The sequence below is a fragment of the Labrus bergylta genome, chromosome 5 (assembly GCF_963930695.1).
Source record: "Labrus bergylta chromosome 5, fLabBer1.1, whole genome shotgun sequence".
Classification (NCBI taxonomy): domain Eukaryota; kingdom Metazoa; phylum Chordata; class Actinopteri; order Labriformes; family Labridae; genus Labrus; species Labrus bergylta.
In genome coordinates this window covers 27,014,392-27,040,068 of record NC_089199.1, presented here as the reverse complement: position 1 = coordinate 27,040,068, position 25,677 = coordinate 27,014,392, and the positions used below count along the sequence as shown (strand labels likewise).

Here is a 25,677-nt window from a genome sequence, read left to right as displayed (position 1 = left end):
CCTTTGTTTAGTGTATTGCAAACATTTTCCAGTCAGATCAAATCACAAAGAGCGGCTGAGGCTGATGGGAGCGTCATGTTATGAATGTATTGTTACTGTAGTTTTGCAACTTAAATTTTGACTTCATATACAGTATGGAAACATGACAAGTTGAGGATGTTTTTTATGATTCTTCCTGAGAGAAAACAAACATCTGAACCTAATCCTTATGCGAATCTATGTCGCCTACTACTTGTAAAGATTTACCATTTAAATATACAAAGGGCAACCTCGCGATGCATTCAATTAAAAAAAAATTCCAGGGCATCACCCATCATTCAGATTCATTCTCATGTTGCCATAAGTCAGTAAGTATCCTACGATTGTCAGGACATCAGAGGGTTGGATATATATGTGCATGCAGTGAAGTTCATTTTATTCTATCAGAGAAAAAGTCTGAGGTAAGATGAAAGTTAGCTCCAGCATGTAAAGAATGTGATTTATCGCTGACGTTTTGACTCTGATGTCAAACTGAACCTGAAACGACTGTCTATCCCCGATCTGAAAGCAGCTTTGGACGGCCGACTTGGGGATGAAATTGTACGTAATGCAAAACACTTTTTAACCTAGTTTAAGGATTTGTGCATCTTCTGTGCCAGAAGAGGGCAACAGACGCTAACAAGATGTGATGGTAGTGAGTGAAAGAGAGGATGAGAGCTGTTATCAGAGAAGGAGAAATCCTCAGTCAGTACTAGAGCAGACACACTGCTTAAGTTATTTCTTCCAGTTCGAGCGTGCATGTATGTATTTCTCCAGCCATTCTCCAATCTGACACCAACCTGCTCCCTCTACCTTCAGCTTTCCTACCATTTTCTCTTATCACTCCTGAACTTTTCCTTTCCTTTTCTCCTTCTCTTCGACTCGTCTCCTGTCTCCTTCCCTCCTCCTCTCTGATTCAGCAGTGCCCCTTTGGCTGTGTCGCAGGAAGGGGAGTTTATCATCATCATTATCACCTCATGTTAATTCCAGAGCCTTATCTTCCTAAATAAAGTGTGTGCTTTTGTCTCTTTGTGCTGACATCCTCAGGCTGCTCTTGAATGTAACTTGTTTCTATCTTGCTCCACTTAGCATCGAAATGAACCACTTTTTGGGGGGACTAGTGCTAGCGTATAGCTTGCATCAGCTTGGTGCAAGCTAATAGGGGTATCAGCAGTTGCCTGCATCTGAGAACATCAAAGCAAGCAATTCCCTCTGAACACAAAATCTGAGTGCACACAGCGGGCACGCATGCACAAACACACACGTACACACACACACAGACTTGTGCACAGACGGGTGCATTCAGCGGGCATGAGGGAAGGGGTATAGCTTGTTTTCACACTGCATTTCCATATATGTTAATAGCATTCTTGTTATTGTGCAGAAACAGCCGGCGGTGTGATGAAGTGATGAGCTGTCCTGACTGCAGGGGAAGGAGGAAAGACAGGGTGCAGAAAACAGTCTGTGTTGTTATTACTGCACACAGACTGTACACACATACACAAAAAAAGAGGATACACATACACACAATTGATTTCCCGCCATTGTCCGTGTTAGTGCTGATATGAATGATGTGTTTGATGTGGAGCACGTTGAGGCGGATCATTGATGTTTCTGCTAACACCACATGATTACCCGGGAACGGCTTCATTTGATGGCGCTTCTGAAAAACCTGCATGGGAACTGGGTCATGAAATTTCCGACGTTCAAACAATCATACTCCAAAGCTGGATGAGTGAGTTTTTTTTCTTTTGGAACAAGCACAGCTTTTGACCGGCTAACTGATCCACTATCAGCTGTGACTGGAGCGATCGCTGCTCCTTTATCTGCACGCCGGCGTGACAAACAAAACACATTAGGGCTATCAAAGTCCTGTAATCATGTTTGGTTAAGAAGCTTTTTCTTTTCTTTTTTATTTGCCCCATTTGTTGAATAATTTGATTTTCTTGGTGAGTGGCCGCCGGAATAATTCATAATGAATTATGTTTGTGATTTATTCTTTTATTATCTAACCTCTTTCATGTCATGAAACAAACGCATCAAACAGATAGAGGTTAATATCTTTTACATGTATGTTTTCTGGAAATAGAGACCCACTCTCTTCGTTATTTTTCATAGACCTCGTCTTCTCCGGTCGTAGGAAGCTGGAGCTGCTATTTAGGAGAAAAAAAATGTGATGCTTAAGGATTCTAATATCTCTCGCTGCCATCCCCAAAGTTTTGAATTATTTGATATAATATGCGGTAATAAGTACCACTGTGCATTCTTAGCGTGTGGAGACTCTTCAAACATTTAAGTGCAAATTGCTATGTGCTGTAAGTGAGAGAGTAGCTATGAGTTATTTCATTTCGATCATTAGCTTCTTCAGTTGAAGGGCAGGGGCAAAGTTCACCTAAAGTTCACCTAAATCTGATGAAATCTTTACACAGCCTACAGCCTTGCTGCCCTCCTGTCTCCATCCACTATCTAATCCAAATTTAGCTCCTCCTGACTTTTTCTTGAATGCTATTATGAATTATTGATACAGAAACGTGAGAATTCATGGACTCCCAGGATTCTCAAGTTTCATCTCCGATATATTGCTCGCAGTCAAGTGCAGAGTTTGTTTTCTCTGTATTTTTTCAGGCTTTTTTTTTTTTTTTTTTGGTACATTCCAGTCTGACAGCAAAGACTTAAAAAAAAAAAAAAAGACGTCTGTGTGTGTTGGTGAAAACTGATGTAAGGTGTGGTTGTGTGTGGTCATCTCAGATAATGAAAATGTGTTACCAACTTTGTACTTGTTTAGCCACACAAGACATAGCTGAAGAAGACATAGCTAAGAGCATGTCATCTCATCATGGCTGAGATAGAGCATGTATGAGGAACAACATTTTTTTTTACAAAGCTGAGATCAGGACTGTAGGTCTAAAGTGTGATTTTCTCACCTCCTTGTAATTTATTTATAATGCGTTACCTGCGTATCTAAGTTAGACTATCTAACTGTGTCTCAGTGTGCGTGCATCTGGTTTTACTGCTATTACTATTTTCAGTGCATTATTGTGTTCAGACTTCCAACAATAGCAAACTGCAGTTAATTATCAATAAGCCAGTGTATTTTTTCACATTTAAAAAGGGTTCACTAAAGGATCTTAAAGTCAAGAATTATTTTTTTTTAATTTCTTAAAAACTGAATTTTATTCTATTGTTGCAAAAAATGTATCAGGAGGCATTTGAGGTCAAATCTAATGATAAAACTCAGGCTCATTGAGATGGAAAGTGATTAAAAAGCAGCCAGCTGTTTGTCATTGTAATTACCGGTGAGTGCAACAACAGCCATGTTAGAGATGCTGATGCAGGTAAAAAGATAGCGTACAGGAATAACTTCATGTTACCTTCAACTTCACAGGCTTAACTTCATGGCAGTGCACAAGCAGAAATCTACAAATAGCGACCCTGCAGATCTTGGGGCGGCTGTGCTCAGTGGTAGAGTCAGTCGTCTCTTTACCAGAATGTCGGGGGTTCCTGCAGCCACGTGTCCGATGTGTCTTTTGGCAAGACACTTAACCCCGATGTGCTGCTACTGCTGCTCCGTCGACAGTGTATGAATGTGGATGAATGGGATTAGTTAATACTGATGGCCACTTGACATAGCAGCTTCTGCCCTCAGGGTGTGAATGTGTAGGTGTGACCTGTGCTTTAAGTAGTCAGAAGACTAGAAAAGCAATTATCTTGTGGTTTTCTCACACATTGAGCACAGTAGACTGGTGAGGTGAATTACTGTGAGGGAAATGTATCATGCAGGTTGTGCTTCTGTTGTTAGGACAGAGCTTAGCTGAAAGGAAAAGCCAGGGGAACTGACTTCATTGCTTAAAACCCTGACATAAGTTGTATGAAGTTATAAGATAGTTTTTGGGAGAATTTCTGGTCCCACTCCCACTCCAACTGAGCTGTTTGGTTATCGGATGTAGGTGTTACCCATGATGTCTCCATGTGATTGGGAGAAGACCCTGAACATGCTGGAGGGCGCAGACTGTACTCCAGCTGACCTGGAAACGCCTCAGGATCCCTCAGGAGGAGCTGGAGGCTGTGGGACTGTGGAGAGGTCTGGACTGCACTGATTAGGCTGCACACATTGGATGGATGGATGGGATTTTCTGTATTGTGGAATCAACCTGCTAATACAACAATGAATAATCATCACTTTATTAAGTTGCTAACACTTTACTTTTCAACAACATAAGCGTGTATTGCAAGGTGAAGCAGTAGATTGCAAATCAGCTGACATTGCTACCTGTGCAATAAAATGGTTTCTCATTGAAATAACCCAAAAGACCTGATACAAGATATGAACTTAGGTTTGACCTTGGACTAAATAAAACTTAGCCGAGGCCTTTAATGGCGAAGCGGAATACACCGAGGAGTGCCTTGGGGTGCTACCACTACTCCCCTTGAGTGCCACACAGAATATATTGCAGCAAAACTGGTGCATATGTTCTTTAAGGCTATGATGAGGTGGAGTGACTTCAACTTGTTGCTTAGCCTTCAAAAACAATTTTGAGCTTTTGCTTATGTGACAGAATAACAACTAATTCACAACAAACAGTTAAGAAGATCATGCACATACTCACCACCTCTGATAAGGGCCATGACAAGGAACGCTCGGCGAGAATAAAGGCGAACCAGGAGACATGGTAAGTATTAGGGCCATGTGATCTAAAACAGAAAGGGATCTTACTAATGTAGACATTTTAAGAAGATGCAGATTATAAGTCAAGGCAGGAGCAAAAGGTCAAAGGTGTCTTATTTTACCTGGCCCTGATTAGGGGGATCAATGGAGGTCACAAGTACGGGGGCTGAATTCTGATTTCACATTGCCTTTCAGCGTTGCAGAAGCCCATAGCACACCATGTGTAACTAGCAGAAACTTCACACCTACACACACACACAAGCAGCACAGTTCTGCCCTGCGCTCTGGCCTTTTAAAGCGATCCTGTCCCACTACCTCCGATGCCTGAGTAAATATCCTACCTTGAACTGGCAATGTAAAAGGGGCTTCACAGTCTTGTATCCAGCCACTTGATGAATTAAACTTTGAAACGTGGACACAGCTCTACCTCTCCAGATGTCCTCTCTGTTCACAAGCTGACCCTTAAAATGTCTGCATTTGTGGGTTTTTTTTTTGGAAAGTGTATATTGTGATAAAAGCTACAAGTAGCATCCTGCAAGTAGGATCCTGGTTCGATACCCCTCTTGGACAGGACCTTACTGTGTAGAGTTTGCATGTTCTCCCCCTGCATACTTCACCCTCCACCGACAGTCCAAAGACATTCCCTATAGGTTAATTGGTGACTCTAAAACTGAGTGTGAAAGTGTTTCTGTCTCTATATGTCAGCCCTGTGATTGACTGGCAACCAGTTCACGGTGTACCACACCTCTCAACCAATCACAGCTGGCGTGAGCTCTAGCCCCCCGTGACCCCAAACGGGATAAGTGGTATATGGATGGATGGATAGCACAGCCATGATAGCTACTGACCCAAAACTGATTTTATTTTTTTTGGGGGGGAAAACCAAAAATAATGAGTTGAAGGATACTTAAACTAACTAAGAGCCCAGAGGAGATGGGTGATCATTCTCTGTGGATTAATCAAAACAAGCTACCCCTCTCACATTACAGCATCATTAGTTAATATGAAGGTGATTTTTGCAGCTTTAATTTTCGCATGAATGCAGCTTTTTTATTTTGTGAATATAGCAGAGCACTGCCCTTCTAAAGTTTGCCAAGGTCTTTGATGAGAGCAGATCTTTACATCTTCTCCTCGTTACTCCTCCATGACATGAGCACAGCCCAAACAGCTCAGCAGGGTTCTCCCTTTTTTTTTTTTTTAAACTGATTTAAAAATTAGGCTAGTATCAGTGGGACTGTCAAGAGTTTATTCTCTGTGTTAGGGATTCTGCAGCTTCTGTTTTATTGATTACCTACATTGACTGCTGTTCTTTATAGCTCAATTTAAGGCTTGTGCTGCTGAGGCAAAATGAATAATGTAATCAAACCAAATGACTAGATAGATGGATAGATGGAAAGATAGATAGCACACAAACAAATATGATGATGGTATAAACCATCCGTAGGATATAAATTGTTAATGATTTATGAAGCTTTCCAGGAAAAAAAAAAGCTTACAGTAAAGGCATTTTTAAATTAAGTGATATTTTTTCCACTTTATCATAAGAGGTCAAATCTACGGAAGCCCATAGGGGACATACTGTACATCCATACAATCTATATGTTCCACTTTTTCCAGAATTAACGAGTACCCTTTGTTTAGTTTTTTTTAAGATCTCAACTTATCTATCTCTGTATCTCGGGATAACAAAGCTGGTTTTCTCGTGATAATGACTGAATTTCTCCAGATCTCCAAAAAAACCATCTGAAATGAATTTGTTATCAGCTGGAAAACAGGGTTAAATATGTCCACTTAGGGCCTCCGTACCACCTGCTGACATGCAGAATGACAATCTTAAGCTGTGGTGGTTTTAACTACTTAATGACTCCGTCTTAGCTGAAGTTGTGACGCAGCCTTAAACTGCCACACGGACAGGTGGTGTGTGTCCACTGAGAGAGAGGAATACTGTACAGCAGCAGAGTCTGATTCAAATCTTTCTGTCAATATAACAACTTCATGCCCGAACAAACACATGAATAATTGCACTGATGCAGTCTTAAATCTGTTACCATATGGCAAACATTTACACAGTCATTACTATTCATTTGTTGGCATGCATAGCGTTATTTGGTAAACACTTATGATGACACTTAGCGCTGACACGATGCTGCTGCCGTGGTGAACAACAGATTCAACACTTTGTTTTCTTTTCTCTCCTCTCGTGTTGAAACTAAACGTTGACCTGACCACCAGCTCTGTGACGCAGCAACACGTCCAAAGCACTCAGCACAATGTCCACTCTGAGGTTTACGTATCCTCTGAATGTATATATTTATTTTGTCTTTGTCAGTCTGTGTGTACCTCATGAATTATAAATGACTTATTTACAAAGCAGCACCATTAAGTCATGAATATGTGCACAAAATAATAGTGTTGACTCGATACGGTGCAGAGGAAACATATTGTTAGATTCACTGCTCAAAGAGTCGCTGAGAAGTCTGATCCTCCCATTACCCCGTCAAAATAAAACCATATACAGTATGATATTGTTGTTACTGTAATTAAACAATAATGTCTTAATAATATAATAACAATAAACATGAATTATGACTTACATTCTCCACTATTGAATACATTAAGTTAACAGTAAGTATAAAGAAATAGTTAAAAGAATAAATTAAACTAAATTATTCCACTTTATTTGTTTACACTTTTTGCATAAAGTATCTGTCCTTGCACAATTTGTCACATAGTTAAACAAATGTTTCTTTCTTAGCTTGTAATCTTGCAAAACTCTTATGATACATTGGTGTAAATATAACTTTTTATGTTTTATTCCCCTATGCATCTGCATTTCAGAATGTTTTTGTAATTATATATACTGCTTCTGCTCTGAGACAGTACTGTTGTGATAAATATTTGCCAAACAGTTTCTACCCTGTATCTCTAGATGTTAACCAATAACGTAAAGTTTCAATGAACAGCCTGAGCTGTTTTTCAGTTCAGTCTATGAAGTGAGTCTGCCTTTAATTGGGACAGGCAGCAACATGAGACGGACCTTTAATTATTTTAAAACAAATATCAAACATGGAAGAGAGACTCTAAAATTGTAAATTTACACAAGAAATAATATTTTACTGTGAACAAAGTTGGATATCAATAAACAAATAAAATTACAAATCAAGAATCAAAAGATTTTGCTTTTCAGACAGCACGCTCACCTGCTGTGCGGCTGGTACACACACGAGCGTCAGATGTTAAAGTTAATCTTTATTTTGTGTCTTTCAGTTAATCTTTAATTATTGTGTCTTTCTGTTTTTATTTTTTAAAACTAATTAACACTAAATTAACAGTGGCCTCTAACTGAAGCCTGCCTTTGTTTTAAAAAACATGCAGCTACACGAGGCTAGTAAAGGGTCTTAAATATTATTAGAAGTTTTACAGAATTTAAATTTCTAAATAAACTGAAGAATTTAACTTTCTTTTGAAGGTGTTAAGACTTCCCTTCAAAAAGTACACTTTGCCCTAAATAAGCAGAAAAAGATTATTTGAAGATGTCATGTTTAAGTCTCTTGTTTCATGATACATTTTGTGTTCAGTCATCAGTAACAACTTTTTTTTTTGTAACAAATTCCTAACTTAAATTAAATGTTACATCTCAAATATTTTCTTCTGAGAGATCACAGTTGTGCTGGGGATCTTGTCATAAGGACACGCTGACAAAGATCTGTTCAAACAACATTTATAACCAACAGTATTAATTAAAATGTGAACTGTCCAAAATCATGCAAACCTGAAATAATGACTTTAAAAACTGCATTTCCCCGATTAAAGCAGATATGTAGGAAAGCTTCCAGTGTCCAGCTAAAAAGTCTGCTGTGTTAAAGTGTCAGGATGGGGCTGAATAGAGACATACTGTAGTGAATCAAGCTAAAAAAAGACTCTCTATTACCTCATTCGACTTTTCCAGACTTTGTCAAGCTGCCACAGTTTGATTAGAAACAAAAATAAAAGGTGAGAAAGATTATCTGAATCTATTTAGAGAAAAACACAGCAAGACAGTTTTCAAATGTGTCCTCTACATATGACCTTATTTTAAAGTAACGATTAATTAAGGAGCTTTTTTATTGAAACATGTATCGTGTGTGTGTTGTAAAAGGGAGGGTGAATATCCCATTGCTATGACAGGCTGTTAAATAGGAACACACGCTGTTTCCTCACAGCGTGAAATGTGTCAAGTCTTCAAAACAGTCGGTGTGAAGCTTAAATGTGGAAATCAAAGTATTTGAGGAGACTACTTATTGTCAGTTTCAGATTTGACTTGACATAAAATATTTACTTTAAAAAAAACTTGCTATCCTTCTGCTGGTGCTCAGCTCTCCTCGTGCACTCTGCTGTCACAACGGTACTTTTACTTGTTTGATGCCTTTGTTAAACAAACGCCTCCTTGTAAAAAACCGAGCAGACATCTGGTTATACATGACTTAAAAATCTGCTTCATTCTTTTCTCCTACCTTGATTTCACACATCGTTTTTTGGTTTACGCAACAAATAGAGCAACACAAATATAAAAAACACACCTCAAGTTGACTGAGGCCTAATCCCTGATCACATGATTTTCTTTTTTTTTGCCAGAGAGGAAGCCTCTATCTCACTCCCCAGAAGTCATTTTATTTCCTTGACGAGGATTTCCGACCAGTCTTCAGGATGTTAAATACACATAATGCTTGGCTTTAACGTTATTGCACCTTTTTTTTTTAAACAAGCACGGTGGCATCAAGTTGAACCGAGAGCTTTGGGCTTATTAAACAGTTTGCTTTTTTAAATAAAGAGTTCCCTTCCTCTTAGAGCGTGAAAATCACATTTCAGGTAGAACAGTGACAGGTCAATCCAATAAACTGCAGGTGCTGATGGATTTGCACACCTCTTTTTTTTTGCCATTGTATCAAATAAAATGCCTTAAAATAGTGGAACTGGAAGATGTTTTTTTGTTTTGTTTGGGGAAAAACCCCCTCAGAGAAGTGTAAAAATAATAAAGAAGAAAACTAAAGAGTACCTATAGCAGCAGCCAGAGTGAGCTGACAAGGCGTCCCCCCAGAGACGGCTTCTCGCTCAGCGCTCGCCGATTGTTTACTTGATGAAATATAGTCATGGAATTACAACACTGCCAGCTATACACATGCATTGTTCCAAGGTTGTTCACAAAGACTCCATTATTATAGATTCACACATCGATTTGAAAGCCGCTAAATGAATTTGTATTGTTGCTACTTGACGATAGAAGCAAATGTTGACAATAAAGTGCTTAAATGTTTAAATCCATCTGCATTGTCTGCCGCTCCCTCATGATGTGGACCTGCTGTAAGGCGATAAGAAACCGCTCTTGTCGCGATCAGCTTTGAGCTCAGTTTGCAGTCGACCACGGGGTGTCAGGAGGAGGAGAGGACACGGACAGCGCCGAGGAGAGGAGGGTAAACAGTTGCAGATACAGAGCTCTATTGCCGCCGCTCTCACTGAAGTCAATCAGGGGACAGTGGAGATGGTCGGTGGTGATGGGGACGGGATTCTGCGGCGTCATGGGGACATGGCCGCGGCTGATAATTGGGCGTGGGACTCGGTGGCTACACAGCAACACGGCCTTAGTAATGAGATTAATGATGTTGTGTTAGGTCTTGTTTCACCAAGGAGAGGATTATCTCCTAACATCCCTCCTAAGGTGAAGGAAAGGACAATTACTCAGACACAGATTCATCAGAGCCATTCGCTATTCAGGCTGAGCTCGAAATGATGTTTCAGAGCCGGGTCAGGGCTCATTCCCACAGAAAAAAAAAAAGCAATTTACTCAAAAACTCAGCGACGAGCATTAAGGAAGTCAAAGTCAATTGTTTTCAACCTGAGAGTAGCAGAGTGAGTGTTATGGTGCTGCAAAGTTCACACTGACTCCTGATCAAACACCGCAGGGTGAATATAAAAATGCTTCTTCTCGTATGTGAGCGACCACGGCGAGTAATGACAGTTGTCTTTGTCAGAGATGACTCCTAGATTAATTTTGTTGAGCTCTGCCCTCTCTGAACACAGGAAAAAAATATTCATTACAAAAGGATCTTCGGGCCATCTGAGGCGGCTGCTCAAATGACGCACCACTTCTCAAGTGAATCTCGGTATGATTGCTTCCAGACTACATGCTGATGTCTTTCATGTTTGTTAAGATGAATCCGAAGAAATCCAAGGAAGGGAAGTTAAGTGTATTGAGAGGGTGGAAGCAGTTTATTTAAGGCCCTGCACTCCTTTCACTGGTTAAAGCTTCCTCCTGTTCCACTCGTTTTTTTTCCTGCAAAATTAAAGTTTGTGTCACTTTCGTGGGGGAACATTCAGCAGGAACATCAACAGAAAGCTGAAGAATGACGCAAATGAAGCAATGTTTTCTGAATCACGCAGAGAGAAGGCAATATTAGTATTCATTTTGTATTCACTCTGTTTTTTCACACAAACAGAGTAAGTTCAATATTCACTCCCTTTTTAAAAAAAACATATGAAGCCTAGCTTGTTTGCTGCTTTAGGGCCTGGCAGCGCCCACAACATAGCGCTTCTCACCAGCGCTCGTTGTTGCTAGGTTACTAAAGGTAACTACTGCTTCCCTTGGTGTTGTAGTTATTCTTTTAGATGAGCAGTCGTGTCCTGGCATCAGCAGCAGCTCTACGCTTGGAAATGATTCCCTCGAAAAGCCGAGTCACACTAGCGTCTCCTCCGCCATGTTGTTGACAAAACTGATATCGGAAGTCCCTCGTCTTCTTGATTCTGATTTGTCGGTGAGCGAGAAGTGACATTCTTCTTCGGACTGAGAGCGCTGTGGACGCAGCGCCGAAACAACAGCTTGAGGACACTTCAGCACTTAAGGACTGTGAGCGCTGAAAACGTTGAACTACAGTACATTGGTTTTGTATTTAATAAGGGGTGCTGCCAACGCAAATAATTCTGAATGTGGACACAGGCCATTATATCTGACATTAAATCCCAGCTAGGTTATTTTGATCACTGATCTGCGGGTACTGCCCAGTTGATGAGAATGGATCCAGGAAACCAAACCACTGAGCCAACAGGATGACATTTGTATGTGGGTTTTTCTCTAACACATTACATTTAGTTATTTGACTCACCGGTGCAACTTCAAACCAACGTGATCAAGTCGTGCATTTAACTCCCATCAAGTTTAAAGTTTGCATAAATTAAATGTTGGGTAACATCAGCTCTGAATCTTTTTAGAAACAGACAGAAAATCACTGTTGCAGTCACACACAGACAAACGTTCCTTTATTGTGTAATTATGGACAGTTTGCACATTTATCATTAGCAACAAGGATGATTCATCAACTGTAATAAAACCTCTCAGAGTTGTATTATTTGGAAAACAAACAAGAATGAATAAATAATGACATGTGAATAAATCCGGTTGTTTTTTTTTCTTCCTTCCAGTGACTGAACTTGCCGTATACATTATAAATCAATTCATCTAGCAAAAACATATGCTAACTTTATAAAATATGGGTTTTCAGTTCAAGTCCAGTGTCTTTAAAAGCATCCTAAAGAAAACAAAGAAATCTTTGAAACCAGCAGTGAAATGCCACTATGATACATATTCAAGAGATATCATGAGGTTCTTCTCTAATAAAAACTGACATCAATCATCTAGAGGAAAACCTACCGAGGTGCACAAGAAAAGACATTCTCTTGATGGCACAGAGGGGGGAGAAATCAGGGCTGGTTACGTACTTTTCAGAGCGTTTAGATATAAACATTCTACTTACATGTTCTTCTTCACTTTTCACCAAAACTGAGGCAAACGGTGCCATCACATTTAATCAGAAGTAACACTTTATTTTACAGTCTGCGTAGCTTATTTGTACTTTGTATTCCCAGGAGGCTCCCCGGGGATGTTTAGAAATATTGCACATGAATGGAATAAGCGCTGATGTCGTTCCCATAACATCCACCGCACTAAACAAGCTTCTGCACCGGTTTGTTCATAAATGCCAAGAGTAGGAAGGCTTTCAGGTGTAACACACCTTCCCAGCATTACATTAGGCCAATTAGAAGAGCTGGTGGAAAGCGCAGCTCGGGGATAGTGGACGAGCAACCCTAATGAACGTCTCATTTTGGTTGAAACTTAAAAAGCACATTATAGTTATATTTAATAATTCAGGATTTCTTAGGATTAACATCTAATGGAACTTTGAGGAAGTATAACATTTTGGATAACAGGTTAAGTCATGGGCTACATTATAAAAAGAAATCATGATCTGTTAAATTTTAACAAGTTTTTCTGGGCATGTTTATCACAACAAGTATTAGTTTCAGCTAACAGTTGTTGCTAAGTGGGTCGGTTGCAGCCATGTCGTACGCTTCAGATAATCATTTCTAACAGGCATTGTTTAGCAATGAAACAGAACTTCAGGTCATTGATGTTCTGTCCAAAAACGTATCGACTGGTTTGAGATTGAGATATTTTAGCAGCCGTTAGCCAACAAACCTTCTGCTCAGCTAATGAACCTGCTGTATGCTACATTTAGCTTACACTCTACATCATGTAGTTAGTTAGCGAGTTAGCATATACTTGGCTGTTAATAGCAGCTGCTTTGCTTGATGAACTTGTGTTAGCTACCATGCTAACAAAGAAAAAAAGATAAACTTATATTAATTTAGGTAATGAAATATTTACATTCTCGATGGTTTGGAGATTTCAAATGCACTTCAAGAATGCCTCAAAATACAAAATTAATACGTTATTCGGAAAGTGAAAGTAATTCAGGAAAAAACTGTAGGCTAGCACATTTTGGGGTATGTTGTAATGTATCAAGGAACAATGTTGTTTTCCTTCTTTATGCGTTTATTCTATTTCTGGTAGTTTCAGGTGAATTTGAATTCATTTGACGGAATAATTAAAGCTCAGTGTTTACTGGTGTTCAAGCTTTTTTTCTTTACCATTGCTAAGTTTCCTCAGATTGTGATGTAACTGTAACAGTTTGCATGTAACTTGAGTCCCATGATGATAAGCAGTCAGGTATACTAAGTGATACGCTAATCCTGTGGTTCCCAGCCTTTTACCTTAGAGCCCCCCCTATGAAGGGCTAGCGATACTATGCTGTCAAAAAGTAACCTACACTTTAATTCTTTTCACTGATTTATTCAGAATAGGCAACACACATCTTCTACCGAAAGACCTTTGCATAAACTTCCTAGCATGTCTTTTTTTTTTTTTTTTTAAATCATAATTTTAATTAATATGTGCAAATCTAATTTTAACAGAGCTTCGCGCCCCCTCTGAGATCTCTGGTGCTCCCCTAGGGGGGCCCAGACCCCATGCTGGGAACCAATGCACTAATCACTTTAGATTCATTCTTAAAGTCAACTTTAAACCTTACACTCATTTAGGTTTGCTTTGCTAGAAGTGTACTGAATAAATCAAATATATTTTCTATATTTCAAAAAGATGTTAATTGCATTAAAAGAAGCATTGCATATGAAATAAATGTTAAAACATGAATGTCCAAATATATTAGAAATGCACCAGATGCAGGAGCTATTAAAATATCTTAAATCATATTTTGTATTCCCTTTCAAATGTATTTGTATAATTTAAATATATTTTTGTTTTCAGTTTATTGTCACTGCAGAACAGAAATATTGGAAAGAAATCTCATGAGCAAGCTACTAATAAATATTAGATATCTCTGACTCATTTTAGTTTTTATACTGTTAATAATGTTTAAAACTAATTCTCTAACGGACCGACATTGTGGCTCCAGTTGTGGCTGAGAGGAGATTTGTGACACAACAGGAAAGCCTCTCAAATACAGAGAGATTGTAGAATAAAGTGCACTGTAACTGAATCATACACATCTTCCAAAGTACAGTAGTTGTGCGCCGCGCGGCTTCAAACTGGGCAGAGGGCTCCACGGCTCTCCTACAGGAAAATTCATCAAGGTTGGGCGCTGCGGAGAAATGTGCCTGTTATTGGTATTAATAGCCTTGGGTGAAATAGGTCTTCTCCACTGTGGAGATGATCTGGCAACTCAGGTGAGCCCTATCTCACTTTTCTCCACTTTGAGACACAGACTCGAGCCTCGGTGTGGGCATCGCTGTCCTCGAGCGTTTGCTGCAGGAAAGGCAGCGTGTGTCTTCAGAACATTTGAAAACAACCCCCCATCCCCAGCCACCACATCACACTTGATATTGCTCGTTCACTAAATCATATTTCTCTGATAAATTCATGATTGATAAATTATCTTCTCTTTGTAGGCAATAAAATGAAAATAATTTGTGGTAATTAAGGCAGTCTTTCCATGTACAAACGAGACAATTGAACTCAGAAAATGTAACCAGATAGGAAAAGAATTGAAAGGTTGGACTTGTCCCATTGAAGTCGTGTTTGCCTTCTCCAAAGTTTATTGTACCTTTCAAGTTTTGCTCTCCAATTTCTTGAGGAAAAAACGTCTTGTAAAGTTCCCATATATTCACTTTTCCTGTTAAACAGATCATCTTAAAATCCCACAGAGTCCCTCTAGACCTTACAGAAGCCTTGGTTTTAGATTTCAGCAGATAGAAACCTCAGATGTGGAGTTATACGTGCACCGATGGCACGCTCTTGTTGAGTACCTGCGCCCTCATCAGCTGAACGCTGGTCATGATCTTCTTCTGGTGGCCCATCAGCGTCACCCCGAGCCTCTGGATGTCCCTGAAATTGAAAATAAGGATCAATCTGTGTGGAACATGCGCAAATTCTCAAATAAAGGCCGAGCTCTCATTCACCTCAACAGTAGAGAGGACAAGCCCGGAAAGATTATATACAAAATTAAAACATCGATTAAGACAGCCCATCTCTGTGGCAATGTGTGGGAGAGACCCCTGTTAATATAATAACTAATGAGCGCTGTGCTGGAGCTGTGTCAACATATCAGAATGTCTTTACTGTAGCTATTTAAATAGTTTTTATAGAGTTACAATTTTGCACAGAAGAAAAAAAGAAAGAGAAGAAAGAGAGGAAAAAACATGATTCCATAATTTCAATATTTCTACGCAGGTAATTTCTCCCTGGGGTTAATGGTAGCATTGACTACCAAGTTAATAATGACATTTTATTCTGTTTTTAATAAACTTGCTAGAATATGAAATTTGACATAATGCAGACAATACCAGATATTTATTCAACTGAAATGCAATAAGTCGGTCTTAACAAAAAATAAACGGCAAATTGGTGCATAAAAATACACCAGCATACAATAAATGACGAGTTTGACATTCAAAATGTACCTTGGGAGGACCCCCACATCCACCCAGAGCTTGTACAAACTTTTTAATTAATACAATCAAAGTCACCTAAAACTAAGTCACCCCCCCCCGACACACACACACACACACACACACACACACACACACACACACACACACACACACACACACACACACACACACACACACACACACACACACACACACACACACACACACACACACACACACACACACACACACACACACACACACACACACACACACACACACAGTCATTTGTTGTTTTTCAGAATATCGGCTTTTATTGTGGGCACAACTCACAATATACTGCAAACAGATAAAGAGAGGAGGTCATGTGGTGTGAGATGATTATTGAAAGCCAAATGAATTAAGTAGATCATTTTAACGATCTGACCGGAGGGTGTAAAGTCTGCGTATCTGATGTCAGTAGAAGTGGCTGCTTACATGTAGCTGTGGAGGAGGTAGTTAAAGTAAATGAGTGGCTCAGAGACACAATAGTAAACAAACCGATTTTTGTCTCAATTCTAAGATTTAATGTAGTAGTATAATTACCCGAGTGTTTAAATGCGTACTTCAGTGTAACATTTAAAATGTTTAAGTTCCCTAGCTAGTAATTGCTCACCCTACAGGGTCTTAAAGCTGGTGGAGCCCTTGAGCTCACTTCTGTCAACAGCTAAGAGTTCACATCTTGATCTCACCCTCCATTACGGTCAATACTTACCCTTGGTTCATGCTTATGACATGTCCCAGAGTGTGGTACCCCCCTGCTGCAAAGTGGTCCTTATAACGGCTCATCTTTATGGTGTCCAGCCACTCGTTTACTGAGTTACAGCTACTGAAGTCTGGGATAGCTCTCTCCATCAGTGGGGGACTGCTTAGACTGCGGCCGATAGAGAGACAGATGGCCGTGGATACAGAAGAGGGAGAGAGGAAGATGAATGGGAAGACAGAGAGATTAGTCGGAGAGAGTCCGAAACAGCAAAAGAGTCAAAAAGTGAGCAAGAAGCAGAGCGACTGGGGGAATGGGGGAGGGGGGGGGGTGTCTTTGAAATGCGTTAGTAGCTGAGGCAGAAAATCAATAGTGGTTAAAATGATAGAGAAGAGGGGGCTGCTGTGGTAGCAGGGCTGCTGCTTTGGGTAGATTAATACGGGGAGAAATCCTTCACATTCCTCCTATACCTGCTACTTCTCTCACCTCGCGCACAGAAGCACAGTGTCATGCACCACTGACTCTGTAAGACCTGCGATCTGAGCAGAGCAATTTACACAGGTCCATCCTCAGCTCGGGTGTCCTTTCAAACCTGCTCCTGGATTCACTGCGGATCAATGTCAATATCGCAGCTGGGCTTTTACTTAACGCACAGCGCGTCTATCAGAGATGAGCTTATCGGAAAAACGAACGCGACTGCTCCCTACATCTGCCAGAGAACTTTGAGGGAAACTTTAGGCTGCTACTTTATCCCACTGCGCGCATGTTTGAAAGCAGCTGGATTTGATTGGATTTAGTCTGCCTCCCACACCAGGACAGTTACTTAGGAGCCTAACAGTCTGTCAACGTATATTGTCCGGGAGATCATCTTCTCAGCCCCTCGCAGGCGGTGTCTAGCTTTGATTTGCAGCCTAATCCGCTAATCACATGAACCAATATTTGATTAAATGTTGGCCAACTGTCACGCCAAATTAAATCAAAAGAGTCCTCGGCATGTGACACAATGCACCCATGTTGCCTTTCAGCGAGTAAAGATCTATTCAGAGGCCCACCCACCTGCAGAGTGTGTCCATAGACTTCAGGTTCTCTGGGTTGCGGATTAGCTTGTCAAGAACAGTGACTATCTGGCAGAAGCGCGGCCTCTCGTTACGATCCTTCTGCCAGCAGTCCAGCATGAGTGTGTGTAGAGCACCAGGGCAGCCCATAGGAGCAGGCAGCCTGTAGCCCTCCTCCACCGATTTGATCACCTGCACATGGGAAGCAAAATGTGAGTGTGCATGATGAGGAATAAAAATAACATTTCAGGTAATGTATCAACGACAAATATTGCTCACATCTCTGTTTGTGAGGTTCCAGTATGGCCGCTCCCCGTAGGACATCACCTCCCACATGACCACGCCGTAGCTCCACACATCGCTGGAGGACGAGAACTTTCTGTAGGTGATCGCTTCCGGGGCCGTCCAGCGGATTGGAATTTTCCCGCCCTGTCAGGATCATAAGGAGGAATGGCCAGGATGATTAACAGGTTTTAAGCCATGTTTGGAGGGCATTTCGAGGTTTGAGTATTAGACCCACAATTACAGTTTTCATGGTAAATCAATTCGAATTGTATGGTTTATGTTGCCAAAAATACTTTTGTATCTAAACCCTGACACATCTAATTCATTGTCACAGAGCTTTGTTTGTGTCCCAAACTTTTCAAAACACATCTGAGTCACATTGTTGCAGTCAGTGATCTTTTCCTTTATTATAAAGCCACATTACAATGAAACACACACTGTTTATTTTGACTCTATGCACCAAGAAATGTTAACTCTAACACCAATCCACAGCTGAAGAGAGTTCTCACCAAATGCACTAGTTCTCCTATTTTTCACAAGACTAAAGCGACTTAGAGCTGAGAATTTTTTGTGGGGATAGTTGTTCTTTTTCTGTAATTTCTTTTTTTGAGAATAAAAAGAAGATCAAATATTGCTTGTCCTTGCCTTTGAAGACTGTTGGGGAGTATTCAAAAGATATGAAACTCTTTGGCTTCTACATGTAGGAGGAAGACAGACTGAAGGAAGGCACTTAACCTGCAACTGTTTAAAGCCTTACTGTGTGACTTTCAGAGCAGATTTTCAGATCAAGAGGCTCTCTTTAGACACCGCTCCTTCATCCCTCAGCCCCCTCATCCCCTCATGTCTCCACACTTCCCCTCACCCTCCTTTCCTGCTCCACTAGAAGTGTTCTGTTAGGCAGAGACAGCAGCAGACAATTATAAACATTGGTTTTTACGATTTGTCTTTTTAGGCCATAGAAAGTATTTTCTTCTGTTTTGTGTGCTCAAACAGGCGAGACATGACAAAGGGCAGTAACCCCTCCCCAAAGTGGATGACACTCCCACAGCTAGGTGTTTGATCTGCCCTCTGAGGGCACGGTCACACTGGCAATCCGTACCGTGCCGTACTCAAGCACGATTGGCCCCCCACTGTGCCATTCCCACACTGGCCGGCACGGCCCGCGGTCACACTGCACAGCACTAACCGTGCCTAAGCACAATTACCACTTGTACATAAAGTTGTAATACAACACATGCATGCTATGATGAAGCTTGCTCAGTTTACAAACAGGCAGACTCTCTCTCTCTCTCTCAAAAAAAAAAAGGGACGCGCAGTCAAGTCCGCGTCTGCACATCGGAGAACAACACAGAGAGCATGACAGCTACTTTACTGACTTTGTGACTTATTTTGAGTTACTTTAAGTAAATAAAAAAAAAAACGTGCGGTCGAGTTCGCGTCTGAAGTGTGCCAAAGCCAAGGAAGTGTACTGTGCCTGAGCACGGCACGGAGCGGTCACACTGGACAAACTAACTGGACTTTAGGATTGAAGCGTGCTTGGGCACGGTACGGATTGCCAGTGTGGCCACGCCCTGAGTCTGCCTTCTCATCAGAAAGAATAGGGCTTGGAGCGAGAAAGCCCCAGTGACATCACCTTCCAGTGAGGGGGCGTGGTCAGACACAGCTCATTTGCATTTAAAGCTACAGACACAGAAACAGCCTGTTCTGAGAATGGCTGAAATAGAGGGGTTTATAGACATTAAATACAGGATCAGAGTGGATTCAGAACAAGAAACTTCACAGACATGTTTTGGGGAGCTCTGAGAATTGTTTAAACTTGTTGAAAAGGAGGAGAATATGTGATCTTTAATTGAAGTACTTGTATAATAATAATAATAATAATAATAATAATAACTTAGATTTATATAGCGCCTTTCACGAAACGTATGTAGTAAATGTATCCTGACAGCGAAAAGTCTAACACACTGGAAATGAAAACGAGCGACTCAGGGTACAATAGTGTACAAACTGATTTCATCAGAAGATAGAGATCGACTGTGGTTAAATGACCACAGGGTCATTAAATTGCTTAGCAGAGCTCCTAAAAGCATGTGTTACAGGAAAGGTCTAAATGGACTTGCAATAGCGGGCCAATATGTGATCTACTTACATTATGTGCATATAAAACTGACACTTCATTAGGCTGAAAAATGGAAACATCACATCTTAAACAAGCAACGCGCTCCCTTTGGGTTCTTTTAAACATCTGAAGGTTACTCAGAGAAGCCCATTAGAAACACTTAACGTCCTGCTGAACATTCAAAGCAGCCATCTGATCTGCTAGAATTCTCCAACCTTAACTTATGATCTTAATACTGCAGGTTCTTCAAAGTGACTTTGCAGCCAGATTCCACATAATAGGCAGCTTTATTCACTTCATTTAGATTTCCCCGGCAGTAATGTGAGCTGTATTAATCTTCGGCCACTATCAGGCATTAATTCCTGATGTGCTGTAATGATGCTATATAGAGTTTGTAATGTCATCCGTGATCCAGAGAGATGCTGCATGTAATCACCTTGCTTTCTGTGATCTGATAGCGGTGCTTTAACCGACTGTAACAGACAAATGTGTCAAAGGCGGATTTCCATCTGTGTGCGGTGAGCTGATAGCATTTGACTGTGCGAGGAGCCACCTTTGCCTTTTCTTTTAGTTGAGATTTAAACGTTTTTTTCCCGTCAGGCTGCAAGGTTTAATATTGGACTGTTCTCTCCTAAAGGACTCTGCTCTTACTTTCATGTAGCTTTGATTGTATTTGTATTGCTTTTACAGTCGTGTTTGTCTCGATGATACTCTCCTGAACAGATTTCAATGGAGCTGCCTCATTAAACATTTATATAAGAATTCCAAATACATTTTTACCTGTCAGTTAACGTCATCAAATATCAAGCCATGGATCTTCAAAAAATTAAATGTAATGGCTGTAATAACGTTCAGCAGGAAAAAAAAAAAAGCTCAACTCGCCATTTCATTTCTTTTCTTTATTATTCAGCAAATCTCAGAAGGATTTGTGGATATCTGCAATTACATCACTTCTCCAAACCAAAGCTGCCTACTTATGTCTTGCTGCAGGTGCTTGTTAATAACTACAGCTCAGTGTGCGTTTGAGTGAGAGGTCTATCTTCACACCTTATTCTAACATAGCTCTCCTCATCTCTCTTCCTGCTTCTCTGATCAGCTGGACTTCACATGTATTTCAGTTTAAACCAGCGCGATTCTGCTGAGCTCTCCTTCAGTCAATCATAATGCTGCTGTCAAACTTTAAATATGTCGTTCTTCAACCCTCCTTTGGCCCGTTTAACTCTGGGTTTATCACATCTCGTGTCTGAGCTGATCCTTTTCAGAAATCCACACCTCACCTCAGGGTTCTTCCTGCATTTAAAACACCGCCAACGGATGGCGTCAAAGTCTGAAGGGTGTTTTTAAAAACGCAGTGGTTCAAGTACAGCACCTGGTTAGTTGGTCATTTCAAACTGCAATTAGGTTTGTGTTCTTTTCTGCTACGCTGCGAGGCATGCCTTACAAAAATGTCCATGTGAATGGTAACCAGTGTTGGGAATAACGCACTACTAATTAACACGCTACTGCTACACCACTATTTGTGGTAACTAGTAGCATTTAGCTACTTTTCAACTTCAACAGTGCTGTTACAATTAGTAACGTTTAAAAAGCACTCATTACTCGTTGATTTACGTAAAATATCGGAAAACATCACAAGGCTAAGGTTTAATGACATCGTTTCAGCGAGCGAGGTTATGCTAACATGCTAAGCACAGTCAGCGCACACACACACACATGCTGATGATCCTTCAGGCTTCAGCTTTCTGTGTCGGAAATACTGACATCATTTTTTCATCATGACAAGAATCTAGCGGTGAGTAGTCTGTGTGCAGGATGGAAAACTTTGTCCACCGCTAAGGAGAGTCATTCTATTCCCACAAAGCATCGAGCTAAACAACGACACACTTCTACTAAGCTAGCTGTCAGAGAGCCACGTGCTGTAGACACCAGAGACCCAAGCCACGACTCCACAGACTGATAGACAGATATGTTGTGGACGACATGCTTCATATAAACTGTTGAGTCAGTTGTATTCAGATAACTTATTAGCAGAATTAACTTACCTACATATTGAAAATGACTCCAGTGTTATATGAAATTAGATGTGCAAGTTGTTCCTTCTCACATTGCCACAGTAACACTAGATAACGTTTACATCATTTTAGTACTCAAACAAAAAAAGTGATGCCAAAGTAACTAATATTAACTAATGTGATGTGTAACTAATTATTAGTGTTGTAGTACTCCAAATCCATCTTGGTTTCAAGACCGATGTCGAGACCACTTTTTGAAGGTCTTTGTCTTTCCTCTGAATCACAAACATTTTTCCTTGGTCTGTTCTCCATCCCAAACTGGGCAGACTCTTGATTTGAAAACAACACCGGTCAAGACCACCACTCACAGACTATTTCCACGTCATAACTGTGATTAGAAGGGAAAAAAAACACCTTTCAAAACTTAAGAATAATTTCAAATAATTTCTAATTAGATTTTTAACCCCTGGTTATGGACGAAACCTTCCCGGGGTTACGGTCTAAGTGACTGACATGTTCCCAGCACATAAGATGATGATTTCTCAGTGATATGGTCTTGGTCTTGTCTCGGTCTCGATCCCTGAATGTCTTGGTCTTGTCTTGGTCTCGGAGTGCTCTGGTCTCGGTTATGTCTTGGTCTTGGTTAGTGTGGTCTTGACTACGTCACTAAATAACTTTTAGTTACTAACCCAACACTGATGAAAACACTTTAAATCTGCTAGAATGTGACATTTGAAATCCACACAGTACCATTTTTGTTTTTTGCTGTGTTTTGTCACTATTTAATGTTTTTTAATTTCTTGATTTGTAGTCGCTGTAACGCACTTTTAATTGTATGGTAAGGTGCTATATCAAGCAGAGTATTTTCTGGCACAACTTCACCAAGGTGCATGAAGAGAGAAAGGCTTGAAGAGGTCAAGAGGCTTGTGGCCTTCATCAGGGTCATCCAGCCACAAGCCGAAACGTGTCAGTCTAATTTGTTAATAAAGTTGATCTTTCAACACTAAGTGTTGTTGGAGCTTTTTGACATCTTCGAGGTGCTATATCAATAAGGCTTCTTTGATTGATTGATTATCTACATGAAATTATTTTCTTTTTACAAAAATAAAGATAAACTATTTTTGCCAGATTGGTGCACAGAAATACACCAGAGTACAAGAATGACAGTGTTTGATGCTCAAAATGTACTTCACGTGGAGAAGTTTCTTCATCACGATTCTTTAAAAGGGGTGTGCAGATGTTAAATAGCTGAATTGTCAGTCCTTACTTCCTGTGATCGCTTCTCTTTAATGCTACTATTTCCTTGAAAGATCTGTGCATGTGTATCGAATTGCATGTGTGTGTGTGTGCGCTTCGTTAATGCTTGCCTCAATGTGAAAACTCACACTGGTGGTGTATGCGGCGTCGGGGTCATCCTCCAGTACCCGGGACAGGCCGAAGTCAGACACCTTACACACCAGGTTGCTGTTGACCAGGATGTTCCGGGCAGCCAGGTCTCTGTGGATGTAGCCCAGGTCAGACAGGTAGGTCATACCAGCTGCAATGCCACGCAGCAAGCCCACCAGCTGGATGATGGTGAACTGGCCATCGTGTCTCTGCAAGGAGGAAGAGAAGGAAGGGGAAAGAAATTCAGGAAGGAGGAAGCAGAATGAGAGAGAGAGATTTATGTGGAGATAAAAAATCATGATGGCATAGGAGCAGAAAAGACGAGGAGAGTGATAGCAGGAGAGATTTTAATCAAGATAGAGAAGAGAGTGAAGATAAGAGAATAAAACATGACAGGGAATTTGCCTTTTAGTAATAATTCACATTCATATACGCAAATACGGGAGCTGGTTGACATTGTCTATGAAGTACAATGTTAAATCAACTCATCTTGTTAAAGAAACTTTGATATCTGCTCAAAACACTGCTGCTGTTCTCGTGGCAAAAAAATGATATTCAAGAAGCCATGTGATGTGATGTGACGTCTTTCTATTCCAATATTCAATAACAAATACAAAGATTGTAATATTTACAAATATGCTAAATAATTACACCTTCATGATGAGATGGGAAATAAAAAGATTGTGGAGCCTCATACAGCTTTTAGAGAAATGCACTAAATTATCCAGAGAAATGAAACATTTTACATGAAAACTGTTGAAACATTTCTAAGAAGTTAAAAACTTCTGACACAAAGGCTTGGTTACAGAGAAATCTATGCACTCCTTAAGGCACGGGAATTTCAGTTATGCTTTTCGGTTGCTTTACAGCGACATAACTTTTTGAGGCTTAAACCTAAGTGAGAATTCTGTCGTCAATAAAAGTTGTACGCACTATGTCAACAAAGGCTGTTGACATAGTAAGTAAGGTCTTTTACCTGCTTTTTGTAAAGTGTCTTGAGATAACACTTGTTATGAGTTGACGCTATACAAAAATAAATTGAATTGAAATTGAATTGAAAGGCTGACCCAAGCGATCACAGTTTAGCTCAGCTACACTACAAATGATAATAAAACAACAAAGTGCAACATGTGGAGTTTGTTGATCTATCCCTATCTATCATGTTTTTATTAATGAGGGCCTAAATGTGCCAACAATAAAGATAGGCAAATTTTTGTTCTCAAAATTATAATTTCAATATATGTTTTTTATTCAATCTTCAACGAAAGAGACAGAAATCTCTCAAGATTTTAGAATTAGAACTGGAATTGATCAAATCTAAATATATTGTTTTCAAAGGACAGGGATAAAAATAAAAAGGAAAGAAAAAGTTGAACAAAATAAAACAAACAGTTACCTTCACTGCTTATAAACATGTAAAATCTCACCCTGAGGAAGGAGTCCAGAGAGCCGTTCTCCATGTACTCCGTGATGATCATCACTGGTTTACCTGAGGAGACAAACAAGGTCTTTGAGGATCCTTCTGAGCTCAACATGTTTGGTTGCAGCACTAATTAAAAACAGTCTTCTATTCATGTGTATGGTAGCTTCTGATTTAAAAATCATGCACAGCTTGTTTCAAAAAACAAATATAATTCAGCTCTGTATTTGGGTGTTTGTTTTTTTTGTTTTTGGTTAACATTTTCAAAACATTTTAGTTTTAATAAAAAATAAAATCCCAGATAGAAAACTTGACTTTCAGCCAAGGACACAGAATTGAAGAAAAACGAGTACTTAAGACGAAAACTGCAAAATTAGACGTGAGCAGGAATCCACTCAGCTAACAAAGCTGTGTCTACTTTCCACCCTGCATGCTCCTTCTGAGCAGGAGGTGAATACATGTGGTAGGATCATGAAAGGTGCACTGTGGAGTTTTGGTAGAGAAATGTGAAAGTTGTAGAAGAGGACAGATTGTGTAGTATATAATGATAATAATAATTCATCCTTTATTAATCCACACCGGGGAAATTCAGTTTTTATATGTCCATAAACTGAATACGCAAACTGTCCTCAGAGGAAAAGTTGGACCCTGTAACTGTTTGAAGATAAAATGCTACACGAGAAGTTATGATGGAGGGCCGCAACAGTGACACCGTAAC

The 25,677-nt window shown here is 40.1% G+C and overlaps 1 protein-coding gene across 8 annotated transcripts in view; it reads right to left on the bottom strand.

The window, feature by feature from the left end:
• Positions 1-11,946: 11,946 nt before the first annotated feature.
• epha8 (eph receptor A8) overlaps positions 11,947-25,677 on the bottom strand; it is a 125,604-nt gene continuing 111,873 nt past the window's right edge. For 4 of the 8 annotated variants that reach the window (XM_029277109.2, XM_029277112.2, XM_029277110.2 and 1 more), the window contains exons 15-20: positions 24,967-25,028; positions 23,521-23,748; positions 18,017-18,166; positions 17,739-17,929; positions 16,695-16,853; positions 11,947-15,395 (exon numbers count right to left, since the gene is read on the bottom strand). In XM_029277109.2, the coding sequence (XP_029132942.1) occupies positions 15,281-15,395; positions 16,695-16,853; positions 17,739-17,929; positions 18,017-18,166; positions 23,521-23,748; positions 24,967-25,028 (905 nt within the window). In that variant the 3' untranslated portion in view covers positions 11,947-15,280. The remainder of the gene's footprint in view (positions 15,396-16,694; positions 16,854-17,738; positions 17,930-18,016; positions 18,167-23,520; positions 23,749-24,966; positions 25,029-25,677) is intronic. The other 4 variants (XM_029277111.2, XM_020632719.3, XM_029277114.2 and 1 more) reach the window with 2 other exon arrangements.